Source organism: Pteronotus mesoamericanus, unplaced genomic scaffold (genome assembly GCF_021234165.1).
Source record: "Pteronotus mesoamericanus isolate MK-2021 breed Mesoamerican mustached bat unplaced genomic scaffold, CSHL_Meso_final contig_94, whole genome shotgun sequence".
Lineage (NCBI taxonomy): Eukaryota > Metazoa > Chordata > Mammalia > Chiroptera > Mormoopidae > Pteronotus > Pteronotus mesoamericanus.
Window position 1 is genome coordinate 8,836,445 of NW_026555285.1, and position 16,712 is coordinate 8,853,156.

General features: G+C 34.7%; 1 protein-coding gene across 2 annotated transcripts in view; it reads left to right on the forward strand.

Annotated features, from left to right (window-relative positions):
• The window catches only part of VWA8 (von Willebrand factor A domain containing 8), a 390,182-nt gene that overhangs the window by 78,160 nt on the left and 295,310 nt on the right, over window positions 1–16,712 (forward strand). For both annotated transcript variants that reach the window (XM_054586385.1, XM_054586386.1), the window contains exons 10-12: window positions 6,944–7,075; window positions 10,326–10,460; window positions 10,549–10,626. In XM_054586385.1, coding sequence (XP_054442360.1) covers window positions 6,944–7,075; window positions 10,326–10,460; window positions 10,549–10,626 — 345 coding nt within the window. The remainder of the gene's footprint in view (window positions 1–6,943; window positions 7,076–10,325; window positions 10,461–10,548; window positions 10,627–16,712) is intronic.

Here is a 16,712-nt window from a genome sequence, read left to right on the forward strand (position 1 = left end):
GCATCTTCTCGGATCACAAGGGCTTGAAACTGGAAACCAACCTCAAGGAAAAATCTCAAAAACATTCAAACTCATGGAGACTGAACAGCAAGCATACTATTAAACAATGAATGGGTCAATAATGAGATCAAAGAAGAAATCAAAAAGGTTTTGGAAACAAACAAAAATGAACATACAACAGTCAAAAATGTATGGGACACAGCGAAGGCAGTCCTGAGAGGGAAGTTCATAGCAACACAGGTCTACCTAACAAGGATAGAAACATTTCAAATAAATGACCTAACCCTACAACTTCAAGAACTGGAGAGACGACAACAAACAAAGCCTAGAGCCAGTACAAGGAAGGAAATAATCAGGATCAGAGCAGAACTGAATGTCATAGAGACTAAAAGAACAATTCAAAGGACCAACCAATCCAGGAGGTGATTCTTTGAAAAGATAAACAAAATTGACAAGCCTTTAAGCAGACTCATCAAGAAAACAAGGGAGTGGACCCAAATAAATAATATCAGATATGAAAGAGGAGAAGTAACAACTGATACTACAGAAATACAAAGGATTGTAAGAAATTACTTTGAACAAGACTATGCCAAGAAATTCGAAAACATTGATGAAATGGACACATTTCTAGAAAAGTATAACCTTCTAACACTGAATGAAGAAGAAGCAGAAAGCCTGAACAGGTAACACCTGCTGACCGATAACAGCAGGTGAAAGTGAAGCAGTAATCAAAAAACTCCCGGGACGCAAAAGCCCTGTACCAGACGGTTTCACAGGAGAATTTTACAAACCATTTAAAGTAGAACTAACCCCTGTACTTCTCAGACTATTCGAAAACATTCATGAAGAGGGAAGACTCACAAACTCTTTTCATGAAGGCAGCATCATCCCAGTCCCAAAACCAGATAAAGACACAACAAAGAAAGATAAGTACAGGCTAATGTTGCCGATGAACATAGACGCTAAAATCCTCAACAAAGTATTGGCAAACTCCATCCAGCAATACATTAAAATGATCATCCACCATGTTCAAGTGAGATTCATCCCAGGGATGCAAGGATGGTTCAATATTTGCAAATCAATAAACATAATACATCACATAAACAAAAGGAAAGACAAAAGCCACATGATCATCTCAATAGATGTAGAAAAAGTATTTGATAAGGTACAGCACCCATTTATGATAAAAACACTCAACAAGGTAGAAGTAAAGAGGCATATATCAACATAATAAAGGTCATATATGAAAAACCCACAGCCAACATCATACTCAACGGGCAAAAACTAAAAGCTTTCCCACAAAGTTCAGGAACAAGACAGGATGTCTGCTTTCACCACTTCTATTCAACGTTGGATTGCAGTTCCTAGCCATAGCAATCAGACAAGAAAAAGAAATAAAATGCCTCCAAGTTGGAAAGGAGGAAGTAAAACTATCATTGTTTGCAGACGGCATGATAGTGTAATTAGAAAACCCTTATAGACTCCGCCAAAAAAACTATTCTACCTAATGAGTGAATTTGGCAAAACAACGGGATACAAAGTTAATATTCAGAAATCAAAGGCATTGTTGTACACCAACAATGAAATATGAGAATCTGAAATCAGGGAAAAAATCCCATTTGCCATAGCAACAAGAAGGATAAAGTACCTAGGAATAACCTTAGCCAAGGAGGTAAAAGACCTGTACTCAGAGTACTGCACAGCACTGAATAAAGAAATTAAGGAAGACACAAATGGAAGCATATACTGTGTTCATGAATTGGAAGAATTAACATCATCAGAATGTCCATACTACCCAACGCAATTTATAGATTCAATGCAATCCCTATAAAAATACTAATGACGTATTTCACAGACAGAACAAACATTTCAAATATTTACATGGAACCATAAACAACCCCGAATAGCTGCAGCAATTTTGAGAAAGAAAAACAAAGCAGGAGGGATCACAATACTGAACATCAAACTTTATTACAAGGCCACTGTAATCAAAACGGTCTGGTACTGGCACAAGAACAGACACATAGATCAATGGAACAGAATAGAGAGCCCAGATATAAACCCATGTCTCTATGGTCAATTAATATTTGACAAAAGGGGCAGAAGCATAGATTGGAGTAAAAATAGCCTCTTCAACAAATGGTGTTGGGAGAGTGGACAGCTACATGCAAAAAATTGAACTTTGACTACCACCTTACACCATACACAAAAATAAACTCAAGATGGACAAAAGACTTAAATATAAGTCACGCCACCATGAAAGTCCTAGAGGAGAACATAGGCAGGAAACTCTCAGATATCCCACGCAGCAATATTTTCACTGATATGTCTCCTAAAGCAAGGGACTTAAAGGAAAGAATAAACAAGTGGGACCTCATCAAAATAAGCTTCTGCATGGCTAAAGAAAACATCAGCAAAATGAAAAGGGAACCCACCGTATGGGAGAATATCTTTGCCAATGATACATCAGATGGGTTCGATCTTCGAAATATATAAAGAACTCACATGACTCTATTCCAAGAAGCAAAACAATCAAATTTAAAAACGGGCAAAGGACCTGGACAGACACTTCTGCAAGGAAGAGATACAGAGGGCCCAGAGACATGAAAGGATGCTCAGCCTCGCTAGCCAATAGGGAAATACAAATTAAAACCACAATGAGATGCCACTTCACACTGGTCAGAATGGCCATCATAAACAGATCAATAAAGAACAGGTGCTGGTGAGGCTGTGGAGAAAAGGGAACCCTAGTCCCCTGTTGGTCGGAATGCAGACTGGTACAGCTACTGTGGAAAACAGTTTGGAACTTCCTCAAAAAGCTAAAAATGGAACTGCCTTTTGACCCAGTGATTCCTCTGCTGGGATTATACCCTAAGAATCTGAAAACACCAAAAGAGCCTGAGCACCCCAATGTCCATAGCATCACACTTTACAGTAGCCAAGTGCTGGAAGCAACCTAAATGCACATCAGTAAATGAGTGGATCAAAAAGCTGTGGTACATTTACACAATGGAATACTACACAGTGGAAAGAAAGAAAGAAAGAAAGAGCTACTACCCTTCCCAACAGCATGGATTGTACTAGAGAGCATTACTTTAAGTGAAATAAACCAGGGGGTAAAAGACAAATACCATGTGATCTCACCTATAAGTGGAAACTAACCAACAAAACAAACAAGCAAGAAAAATATAGCCAGCAACATTGATAGAAAAAGGAAACCAACAGAATCAAGAGGGTAGTTGGGGGTGGGGAAAGGGAAGGGAAGGATCAAGTTAAGGAACATGTATAAAGGACCCATGGACAAATCCAAAGTGGGAAAGGATTGAGGGACCGTGGTGGGAGAGCGAGGCAGAGGAAAGTGGTGGTGGGAAAGTGAAGACAATTGTATTTGAAAAATAGAAAAATAAAAGAAAAAAGAAAAAAAGAAAAAAAAAATCAGTGGGCCAAATAGTAACTCAGAGATGAGGAAACTGGAACAGTAATACACACTACTTGTAAAATAAGGTTGATGGTGAGCAGAAACAATAGATGGTGGATCACTCAAGGATGATGTAGAATTAAGAAATGGCTTTTTGTTTCTTGAAATAGGGGGAGACACAAAACTTTGTAGGAAAAAGGGATGAAATCTGTGGAGAACATGGAAAATAACTTATAGAAATATTGTCTGAAGTAGGTAGGAAAGGACATTTCCAGAGCACCATTGTGCCTTGGAATGGTGGAAAACATATTGTACCTGTCAACTGAAATGATGGAATTATCATTAACTGAGATGGAGAAAGTGGACTTCTACTGACTTTCCATCTACTCATAATTGAAGCTAGGTCCTTGCTACTGAGACGTGGAAGGAAGTAAGAACTGATGGAAATATAGATGATTTTGAAGATGAAGGAAAAAGAATTTCATTGTCCATTAAATGAACCTTTTTTATTGATTATTGACAATGTTGTTCCATGTGTGCAATTCTAGGTTCTGGAGGTTTGGAGTGAACCAAATAGATGTTTTGGTATTGCCTTAATGGGATTAAAATTCTTGCGAAATGTGAAGAGTAGTAAAGGTTTCTATCAGTTGCTAAAGGCTTTGGGAAAAGAGTCCAGTGGGGACTGCAGGCTGCATATTTGTTCAGCAGCCAGACAACATGATATGGCAGTTTTCCCTCTTAGTGCTCAAAAACCTAGAAAAAGATATGAAGAAAATAAATATCTTGTTAGGACAGGATTTGAAATTGTGAGAGTGAATGTGGAGGCCTTGCAAACCAACACCCCTCTGATTTAGATTTCCTTTTACTTAATTATAATTCAGTTCAAATAATGTAATCCCAAAGAAAATGTAACAAAAATACATTGATAGTTTGTTTAATTGAAATTCAACAATTCATGGGAAATAGTTATTTAAATAAAATGAAAAGGTGCCATATTTTGCCATGTATAATGCACACTTTTTTGCCCAAGTTTCTGTGGGAAAAATAAAGATGCGCATTATACATGGGTAGTGCCTGAAATAACTATCTGTTCTTGTGTTTTGTAATTATTTGTTACATAAAATATCTTGTAATATGTTCAATAATACATGCTAAAATTCCGTTATACTACAAAAGACAAGTATCTAAATATAAATAAATAAAAAAATTGAATTAAAAAATTAAAAGATTTATTTCCTGAAAGTTTGGACCAAAAATGTGGATGTGCATTATACATGGCAAAATACAGTAAATAAACTTAGGTTTCTACTTCTTGCGAACATGTGGCCTATAAGAATTCCATATCTATTTTACTCCTCAATTACCATTTTGATTAATATTCCTATAAATTTCCTATGTTGGCAGTGGTAATTCACCTTGCAACTTGAGCTCTTTTACTATCTTAGTATATTCTAGTCTACTATTATTGTTCTACTGAAATATTTTAGCTTGAATTATTTATAAGGACATAACCAGTATAGCAAGTGTTTGAAGGCTCTAGTGTTCATTTCTGGAATACAAGTGCTCTGACATCAATCCTATATCAAGTTAGGCTGATGTTATTAAAGCGGAGGTAAAAACATACCTTTAAGCATGTATATTTGTTTTCTTAGAATGTAATGGCTCTAGGTTCTAAAGTTTAATGAATTTAATCACTTGGCTAAAGTCTTACTACTTTCCTATTAAACCTCCCTCAAAATACAGTGTAGGAAGCAGTTCCTACCAAATTATGTGATACTATGGAAATTTGCATATACAAGGTCTGTCCAGAAAGTTTACAGCCATGTAATATGAATAATAGAGACATTTACTTAACAAGATACAGAAGCATTGTATACAGGACAATGATGCTTCAGTCCCCTTAAAAGAAGGTACCTCAGGGCCTCACACAGCTCTCTCAGTCACCATCAGCTGCTTGTCATATTTTCCTGAATCTCATCAATGGTCTGAAATTTCTTCCCTTTCAAAGGTGATTTTAGTTTTGGGAAAAGCCAGAAGTTGGAGGATGCCAAATGTGGTCAGTAGCGGGGATCAGTCACTTGGATGATTTGATGTTTCACCAAAAAACTCTACACATGACGTGATGCATGAATGGGCGCATTGTTGTGATAAAGCTGCCAGTCACCAGTCACCCATAGCTGCGGCCTTCTGAATCATCTGAATAGTTTCCAGGGAGGAATTTGCAAGCTTAACACAAAGTTTGATGCAGATTTGTTGCTCTACCTGCTCAGTGATTTTGAATGCAACAGCCACACAATATACAAGTCACTCAATGGTGTCTACTGCCCCCATTGATTTGTTCAGTGAAGTTGTCATTGTTCACGCAATGTGCATTCCAGCCCACTCTCCTTGGCTGCCAGGTTACATTGATGTCACACAAAGCATTCTCATTATATAAACAGTGGTTGGACTTTTTCCAGACAGACCTCAATAAAATGTGTAAAATGTAAAACTTATTTTGAATAGTAGCACTAATAGATCATTTTTCTTAAGCTTGGGGGGAGGATTGAGTAATTGTCTTAAATTCTTATGACACCTAATGAAGACTTGAATTGGGCTGTTATATTTGTAATGTTGTGGTTGAAGATAATTTTCTTTTCAAAATATTTTTTTGAGTTGTGTCATTCTGTTGAGTAAGTGGTGATCTATTTTTTTCATTGAGGTGCAACTCTTTCATTCTAGTGATAATGTTCTATGGCTGGATTTGGGAGGAAGGTTATTTCTGCCTGTTTAATACAGTATTAAAAAATGAATTAAGCTTTTCATATTGAATATGCTATCAGATTTAATTAATTTTAAATTATTATTCACATTTTTATATACTTATTTTTGTTTTCTCTGTGCCTTTTTTACAAAACTAGCTTCTGTGAGGGGGTATAACCAATTGTTAGAATGTTGATAATTGGCCCACATGGAGAGAGAATCAATAGTATTGGTTTTTTAAATCCAGTTTGACAGAGAACCTACACTATAAAAGGCACAGTGCCAGATATTGTGGAAGATTGATTTCTATAATTTATTGTAATCAGTTAAGCTAACCATACACAGAGACAGCAGAATGGTGTCCAGGAAGCCCTGGTTTTGTGAATTTCAGGCAACGTGTTAACTTTAGTTTCTTTAAGAAATCAACTGATACAGGCCTTGTTTTACTTTAACATGTTTTTCAAGAGTCTCATCATCCCTTTCTAGGAAACTGGACTTTTTATTATTAAGGAATGTAGACTGCAAACTTCTACCAGGTCAGAAATTCAGTGATTCCATTTCCTGTCATTTAGTAAATTTTAGGGACTATTTTCATATCACCTTTAATAGTTGGAGTAAATAGAATGGTATTCATGCAGATAGGAAAAAATTCTCATTAATTTTTTTTACCTCTATTTTTATATGTATAATGAGTTTCAGTTCTATTAAAATGGAATCTTTCAGGTATCCAACATTAATACTAAAACAAAAAGTAAATTACATGATTTTCTTGTAATTTTGCAGCGTTTTGAACTCCAAGATTCAAAAAGCTCTTTGCTTCCTAAAGAGATTGTGAGAGTGGAGAGGGTGACTGAAAACCACTTCCCCCAAGCTTCTGTGACTGTCCGGATTGCAGAAAAAGAGGTGACGATTAAGGTAACAAATCTGAGTTTATACTTTCTAAAATGTGCCTGGTTCTGCCCTTTTTTAGGACCTGAATTGGGTATAAGGTCCCCTTATAATTCTTCTTTGGCTTTATGACATCACATCTATATATCTGTATCTATATCTATGTCATGTATGTTTTAAACTGGAGAAGTTCAGGAGAAACATAGGGATAGTCTTTTATCAAAAACAAAAGTCGACCTCTGAGAAAATGAAGTTAAGTATTGTTTAATGAAAACATTTTGTAGTCTGAGTCTTTGGGAACACTCTTTTTCTTTTTTTTTCTTTTTTTTTTTTTTTTATACTCAGGAAAGATTTATTTGAAAAACAAATATTGCATAATTTATGATTTAAAGTGATTAGAATCAAGTTCAAGGGAAATATAAGCAAATCATTTTTTCTCTAATGATTTGAAGTATAGGAGGTTTAAGGTTTAAACCTTAAAAAAATAGTAATTATCCGCAGTGACAGATGCTGCTCCCTACTTAATGGAGGGTCTCAAATTTTACTCTGCATCTCATTGGGAAGGAAATATCAAATTTTAAAATAGAATTAAGTTGGGGAAAGGCATCAGTGCTGCAACTCTTAGCACCAAATGTTTTTTCTTGGAGCACCAAATGCTTTAAGGAAAACATTCCAAGTATCAAAGTTTTCAGATAGATAAATATTTATGGATCAAATCCATAAAGAACAGACATTGTTATGAAATATATATAGATGCCTTCAAAACTTTCTTTCCAGGCAGAGTAGACACATAAGTTAGAAGTCATTTCCCACTTAATTGTTTTTGCAGCCTTATGCAACACAAATGGATTATGGATGAAGACTTACTCTTTTATTCACAGAAATTTTGACTGATATTATGTCCAAAAAATTAAGCAGGAATTATTTCTGTATAAAATATAAAACATTATTGAAACTATAGAAATGGCTTTATTCTCCTGGTTGAAAGTAGAGGTTTTCAATTTAGTGAGAGAAGAGTATTCTTTAAATCAAAGTCCTCTCACTTGCTAGTTAGCCTAATCAGAGAAAATCAAAACAGAGACCTGATTCTCATTTTTCAGTGCAATGAATGTCCGTCTGTCTTTGAACGTTACGAATGGTACTTTTTTAGACTACATACAGACCATTGCCTCTGTTTTCACTGAGAGCTCTTCACCTCTTCCCACTGGTATTAGAACTGGAAATTCATATGAATAATAGTCCACGGAAAGCTAGTTTGTCATTTAGAGGCAGAAGTCTACTTACATTGCTCACATAGCAAAATGTAAGTGTCATACAAATGACATATGATAGTAGAGAAATTCAAAGTAACTATCAAAGAAATAGTCTTAGCTTCTAAGCATCCCCAATGCTCATAAATGCCATTTAGGGATGTACAGTGATCAGAAATGAAGTGCCAATTTCAGAAAATTAGGATAGGCCTGACCCAGATGCAAATGTAAAACAAAGGTCTACAGGAACTCATTGGGTATGTATTTGGCTTCCAATTCACACTTGCCACATGGATAATTATTGCCAATTGCATCACTGATGAATGTAATGGACATTTTGGAACTCAATATAATTGTGTCCCAGAAACTAACCAGGATAATGATATATTCAACAAATAAGGTTTGAGTTTATGTAGGCTTAAAGAAAATGGTAGCAGAGGGAACACTTTTTCAATAAAATCTTTCTTAACTACATGGGACAATTGAAAGAGGAGCTGTTCTTGAATAGTTTTTAGAGGAGGGAAATGGTATTTGGTCACAAACCTCTGTCTGCTTACCTACCTTCCTTTCTTCTAACCCTTTTTTTGAGAACCCTACGAAACACAGTTTGAAAAATCCTGACATAAATAAATTGTAAATGAATATAAGAAAGAAAAGGCTTGCCTTCTTATGTTGTAACAGACCAAACTTTAATTATCGACTTCTTTGGTGTGTTTTAATTTGCTATCACTAATACTTATATTACTGTTTTATTCATTCATCACACTTACATTGATTATATCTACTATGAGTCAAGCTCTATATTAAGTTTACTAGTGCTGCTGTGTATTAGTCACTGTGTATTTTTCTCTTTGCATATATTATGCCATTAAACTTTCCAATCATCCTGGAGACAAGTTTTATTATCTCCTACTATCTTCTAGATTAGAAAACAGATGTAAAGAGGGTAATCAATTCCCTCATGGTCACCAGCCAGGAAATGTCACAGCTGGGACTTCTAAATAGAATTATTTTCCATTTCACCTTTCTGTCTCCTTCAGATGAATGGCTTCACCAAGCTGATGGTCAAGGTTAATGGCAGATAAGTGTCACTAGAATGAGTATGAGGATATAGAGAAGGAAGTAATACAAGGAGTCAGGAGGAATAGAGAAAGTTTCAGAGAGGAGGTGGGACGTGAGCTAAGCCTTAAAGTATGGCATAAGAGTTTTCCAGTGGCCCAGGAGTGGAAAGATGATAGGACATTTCAGGTGTTTAAACTGTGTGTCCAGAGGCATGAAGCATGAAGTACGAGCAAGCTTTCATTATTTCCTTTCTTTTAGTGATAGCTTTCTAACTTTATTGCCTCTAGTCCCTTCCAGTTAGCCTTCTCTGGTACCACCCAGGATGACCTTTTTAAAGTGCAAATCTGATCTTGTCACTTTCAAACTTACAATTCTTTAGAGTTCATGTTGTGTACAGTATGATCAAGTCTGGAGTCCTTAGCAGAGCATGGAAATCTTCTGATATGGTTCCCAAGAGACTATTAAAGAGGAGGTAGGAAATAAAAGAAGTATGAGGGATGGGAACCAGAGGTTTTAAGAACAGAGGCTTCTGAGTGGGTAACTGAAATAAGACTGGGAGAGGATTTGTGGACATGGATTTTAAAATTCAGCAGGTATTGGAGAGTCCCGGTAGACTGATTTTTAAAATCTGTACTTATAACTGGAATTTGGACAAAACCCTTCATTCTCAAGTAGTGACATTGTTATTATAATTTATAAATGGCATGAAAATGACATGATTCTTATGAAAATGTCTGCCACCATGGGGCTTTAATTTTAGAGGGATGATTGATTTGGAGGTTTGTTGATAATCATCAGATCTATGAATGAGAAGATAGTTGCTGCTCTGTTGAAATATCAAAAACAGTTTAGAATTGAATTGTGCAAAAAATTAGTAGATGCTTGACATGGCAGTTATGTGTTCTCATTTATTAATATTTTGATAAATACATATGCATATAATGTTTACCTCTCTTTAATTACAGGTACCAGCTGGGACCAGGCCATTCAGTCAGCCTTGTGTATCAGAACGTTTTATACAGACTTTAAGCCATAAACAACTACTGGCTGAAATGATGCAGTCTCACATGGTTAAGGACATCTGTTTAATTGGAGGAAAAGTAAGAATGTCAGCTTCACTGCAAACTTTGTTTTCTGACTTTTGGTTGTTTTGACTTTTCTCTTAAATGATTGTGTTTCCATTTGTAGGGTTGTGGAAAAACAGTCATCGCTAAGAACTTTGCAGATACCTTAGGATACAGCATAGAACCTGTCATGCTCTATCAGGTACAATGTTCATTTTGAGCACTTGGACTATAAACATACATTTAAAGCGTCAGTAGAATTTAAACCATCCGTAGATATTTGCCCTTAACTTATGACCTATTAATTTTGATGTAGATGAATAACTGAAATAGCAATCACATTGGAGTGCAGTTATAATTATTTGGAAATTTGAAAGTGCGTTCTAGGAGATCTAATGTGCACAACATGCCAAGGTCTGTTTTTCAATGGCAATTCATTTTATGTGCATATGCACACAAAGATAATACATTTATTTTTTTTCCTCCTCAGTGTGTTTTTATTTTTTTTAAATCATGTTTATTCTATCGCAGTTGTCTCAATTATTCCCCCTTTGCCCTCCTCCACCCATCCCACACTCCCTGACGCCCCCCACCCCCACAGCTCCCACAGTCAATCCCCACACTGTTGTCCATGCCCACGGGTCATCCATACATGTTCTGTGTCTAGTCCCTTCCTCTTCTTTCCATCATTGTCCTCCTTCCCCATCGCCTCTAGTCGCTTTCAGTCTGCTTCATGTTTCCATGGTTTATTTTGTTTGTTGGTTTATTTTGTTGAATAGAGTCCTCTTATAGGTGAGATTGTATGGTATTTGTCTTTCACCAACTGAGTTATGTCACTTAGTATAATATTTTCCAGTTCCATCCATGTTGTCACAAAAAGTAGGAGTTCCTTCCTTCTTTATTTTTTTAAAATGCAGATTGATTTTATTTATTTATTTTTTTAGTGTCAAAATCCATTATAAAATATTAAAAAATTTAAATTCATTAGGAAGTCTCAGCAATTAAAACATGACACCAGCACAGAAATAAGCAAGTAGATCAATGAAATGAACATTCTCATTTATATATACATGTATATCTGTCTAACAATGTAATATATGACTAAATTGACATTTCAAATCAATGGGGAAAGTAAGGCTTATTCAACAAATAAGGTGCATGAAGCACTATTACTTGAAATAAAACAAATATAGAGCCCTATTTCACACATTATACAAAAAATATTCAGGTGGGTTCAAAATCAATATGTAAAACCTAGGGAGTTTTAGGAGAAAATACAAACTAATATTTTTCTTACCCTGAAGTAAAACACTCAAACCCAGAAGGTATAAAGTAAAATATTGACTATGACTATATTAAACATTTAAGACTATACAGTAATATACATATAAAAAAAGTTAAAGGACCAGTAATAGAATAATAAAGTGTTTGCATTACATCTAAAAAAGGGTTAATAGTTGTATCTTTTTTTTAAGGGAAAAAATTCTACAAACATTTAGTCAAAAAATGGATAAAGAATACCAAAAAGTCATTTAAACCTTTTTTAAAATAATAGAAATAGGCAAGAAATATATAGAAACAGGTTTAGTTTTAACAAATAAAGTAGCAGTTAAAATAACACATTGTTATCACAATCAGATCAATAAGTATTAAAAATATTGGTAATATCAAGTATTGGTGACTGTGAAAGGAATTGGGTATTCATAGACTCTTTTTCTTCATCTTCTTAAAGCAGTTCCTTTAGCATATCTTGCAATGTTGGATTGGTGGAGGTGTATTCTTTTAGCCTTCTTTTGTCTGGGGAACTCCTTACTTTGCCTTCTATTTTAATTGAGAGGCTTTCTGGGTAGAGCAGTCTTGGTTGCAGGCCTTTGCTTTTCATGACTTGGAATATTTATTGCCACTCGCTTCTGGCTTGTAGTGTTTTTGTGGAGAAGTCAGCTGCTAGCCATATAAGGGCCCCCTTGTATGTTACTACCTGTTTCTCCCTTGCTGCCTTTAGGATTCTCTGTCTGTCTTTGATATTTGCCATTTTAATGATGATGTGTCTTAGAGTGTGCTTCATTGGGTTCCTCTTGAATGGGACCCTCTGTGCTTCCTGGACTTGTGTGACTGCCTCTCCTCAAATTGGGGAAGTTTTCCATCATTACTTTTTCAAACACGTTATCTATTTCTTGCTCCTCTTCTTCTCCTTCTGGAATCCCTATTATCCAGATATTATTATGTTTCAGGTTTTCCTGTATTTCCCTAAATGCCTCTTCATTCTTTTTGAGCCTTTTTGAATTTTCTTGCTCTTTTTGAAAGCTTTTTTTTACCTTGTTCTCTAGCTCACTGATTTGATCCTCTGCTTCATCTAGCCTGCTTTTGATTCCTTCTACTGTGTTCTTCAATTCAGAAATTGTATTCTTCATTTCCTCTTGCCTCTTATTGACAGTTTCTTTGTCCTTTTTCATGCTGATATAGTTTGCAGTATGTTCCTCATAGTTTCCCTCTAGTTTTTGGTAATTCTCTTTGACTCACTAAGCTCACTGAGCTTTTTTAGAACTGTTGTTTTGAACTCAATATCTGAAAGTTTACTCATCTCTATTTTGTTTAGTTCTCTTGGGGATTCCTCCTTTCCCTTTGAGTTTGGGGTGTTTCTTTGTCTTCTCATTATTTGTGAGACTCTTCTTTTTTGTTTAGCTTATTAAATTGATCTGTCTTGATTTCCTGACTTTGTGGTAATACACACACAGTACATTTAAATGTCATTTGGAAATTGAGCAGCAGTGGGAGATAATTAGATATTTATCAAGTAGATTATTTTTTACTGTTATTAAATATATATAACATAAAGTTTGACATTTTAATATGTACAATTCATTCATATTAAGTACATTCACAATATTGTGTAACCACCACCACTATTTCCAGAATTTTTTTTATCATCCCAAATAGAAACTATACCCGTTAAACAATAACTTTCAATTCCTCCCTTCCCTCAAACCCTGGTAACCTCTATATTATTTTCTATCCCTGTGATTTTGCTTATTCTAGGTACCTCATATAAGTAGAATCTTATACTTTTTATACTTTTGTCTCTACTTTACTTCGCATGTTGTGTTCAATGTTTAGCCATGTTATAGCATATATCAGAATTTCATTCATTTTGATGGCTGAATAGTGTTCTCTTGTATATATGCATACCACTTTTTGTTGTCCATTCATTTAGCAATAAATTTTGGCTGTGGTAAATAATTCTGCTGTGAACATTGGTGTACAAGGATCTGAGTCCCTAGGTATCATATATTGTACCTAGGAGTATTATTGCTATATCATATTGTAATTCTGTTTAAGCTGTTGGGGAGTCTGCAGTAGCTGCATACCTTCTTGCCTGTCATGCACAGAGGTTCCAATTCCTTCATTTCCTTGTCAATATTTATTTTCTACTTAAAAAAAATTTATAATAGCCACCGTAGTGGGTGTGAAGTGGTAACTCATTGTGGTTTTGATTTGTATTTCCCTAATTACTAGTGATATTAAGTGTCTTTTCATGTGCTTATTGGCCATTTGTGTATCTTATTTGGAGAAATACTTATTTAAGTTTCTTGTGTATGTTTTAATTGGGGTATCTTGTTGAGTTGTAGGAATTCTTTATGTATTATGGATATTAACTCATTCTCAGATATATGATTTGCAAATATTATCTCCCATTCTGTAGGTCATCCTCTCACTCTTTTGATAGTATCCTTTGGTGCACAAATGTTTTAATTTGAGTAAAATCTAATTTATCTTTTTGTTGCCTCTATATTTTTGATATTATATTCAGTAAATCATTGCCAAATCCAATGTTATGAATTTCACCCTATATTTTTTTCTAGTAGTTTTACAGTTTTAGGTCTTACATTTAGATCTCTGGTCCATTTTGAGTTAATTTTTGTATATGGTGTATAGGAAAGGTGCAGTTTCAGTCTTTTGCATGTGGATATCCAGTGTACCCAGCACCATTTGCTGGGTAAATGAGCAAATGAGCAAATTAAAAGAGTGTCTTTTCCCCATGGGATGGTCTTGGCATCGTCATTTAAAATCAGTTGAATTCATATGGGAGGGTTTATTTCTAGGTTCTCTATTCTATTTCATTGGTCTGTATGTCTGTCATATCAGTATCACACTGTTTTGATTACTATAGCTTTGTAGTAAATTTTGAAATCAGGAAGTGTGAGACCTCCATTTTTGTTTTATTTTCTAGGGTTGCGTTGCTCTTTAGTGTCCCTTGAAATTTCTTATGAATCTAGGATGTGTTTTTCTACATAGGAAATAAAAATGCTTTTCAGATTTGATAGAGATCACCTTGAATTTATAGATTGCTTTGGGTAGGTAGTGTCATCATTTTAATATTAAAATCTGTGAACATGTATGTCTTTCTGTTTGTTTATGTCTTCTGTAATTTCTTTCAACAATGTTTTATATTTTCACTGTATAAGCCCTTTATCTCTTTTGTTAAATTTACTACCAAGTATTTTTGAGTGGATTATTTTGGTGGATGTACGTGTTGTATATAGTATGATGAAAAAGCAAGCTTATAGCTTGTGTTTGTTACAGAGTGAAATTTTCTGTCACATATTTTTTTGTAATGATGTCTCCTAAGACATTTTTATCCTGCTAATTTATTGATTCTATATGTTAGTTTTTGGGTGGTTATGATATCTTTTTACTTACAGAAGAATCTCTTTATTCTTTGAACAGTTTTGCAAGTGGATGTGATACTATTTACTTACATTTTAGGATGCATTTTTTTTGTTTTCAGTTTATTCTTTGGGTAAACATTTTAATTTTTATTGACACTAAATATATTTATATAAAAAATGTTCTTATTTTTGAAAAATGGCATTTAAACCAGCTACTTGTAGTGGCCCTAGACCATAGGAAATTTTGTTAGTAGCTCATATTTCAGATGACTCTGTTGAGAAGATTTCTTCATGTTGAATCAAGGAACTTTCTGCTTACTGGTTGAATTGACCAGAATTTAGAAAGAATTATAATCACATGGTACTGGTAACTTTTGTGCTATAAGCAAAAGAATCTATTGTAAAAGATATGTGAAGATTCCCCCTAAAATTATTTTTTCTCTTTCTTCTGTGTAGGGTTAACTCCTTCAGAGCATCAGGTTTTTTAGGATTTTGAGTTGCATTAAAAAGAATTTTGGAAACAAAGGCAGAAGACAGGTGGTTATCTCAGTGTGTTGTTCACCTGCCCTTACCCTCCACAGCTCATGTCAGAAGTGATCTGAGGATGGCACTCTGTCATCTCACCAAACTATTAAACATCAGCTTTATATTTTCCAATGAAAATACTTTTCTACCAAATAATGGTGGGGGGGGGGGAGGCTCAAATCATCAATATAATTCTAATACAGGTTAAATTACATTATAAATATATTCTACTTATGTCAAGGATAAATATAAACATAATTAACCTCTCCAGGGGCCACAGCTTTGAAATCATATTGAAAAGACCTTTTGAAGATAATATTTATTGTCCTTTGACTCTATCCCAATTTGTTATTGGTATTATTTCTAAAATTATATATAATTATTTTCTTCAGATGAAAATAAAAACTCTTATTCTAGTAAGAGCTGGAAATGATGCCTCATCTTTTTCCAGACAATTCTGCTTCTCCATCAGATTTCTATAATCAGTTTACAGTGATTTTTATGTTGCAGTGGTAAACTGTCCTAAGATCATATGCTTGAGCTGTGATAATGATGGCGACCTCATTCTGCTATCCTTTAAAAGAAGAACCCAGCAAGAGAGTATGTATATATCCATCAATTCATCTCTCTCAGCTCCACTGGAAAGCTATCCAAAATATCTTGTCATTGAGAATGTTATCTTTACATGTGACAGAATTAGTGCAAGAGGCTGAGAACAAGTTTTCTTATATATTTTTGAAGAGTGACAAGCTCACAAAAGTATTATTTTTATTTTTATTTTTTACTTTCCTGTTCAGTTTGTTGATTATAGATTAACAAACGTAGGGAGATGCTACCTACCATTAAAATTTATGGCAGACCATTTTATTTCCTTATACTCCTCTGAGACACAAAGTTAGTCTCTTCTAGTTTCTGCCGCAGAATAAGGTCAGTTAGTCATATCTTATTAATCCTCTATCTGAAAAACATGGGTGATGATAATTGAAAGGCACTTAAGTTTGCCATAAGAATATTTTGCCTATCTTCTGCATATACACTGTCTACCTTGTAAGTGTCCTGTAAGAATTGGGAAAACTGATACAGAGATAAGCAAACT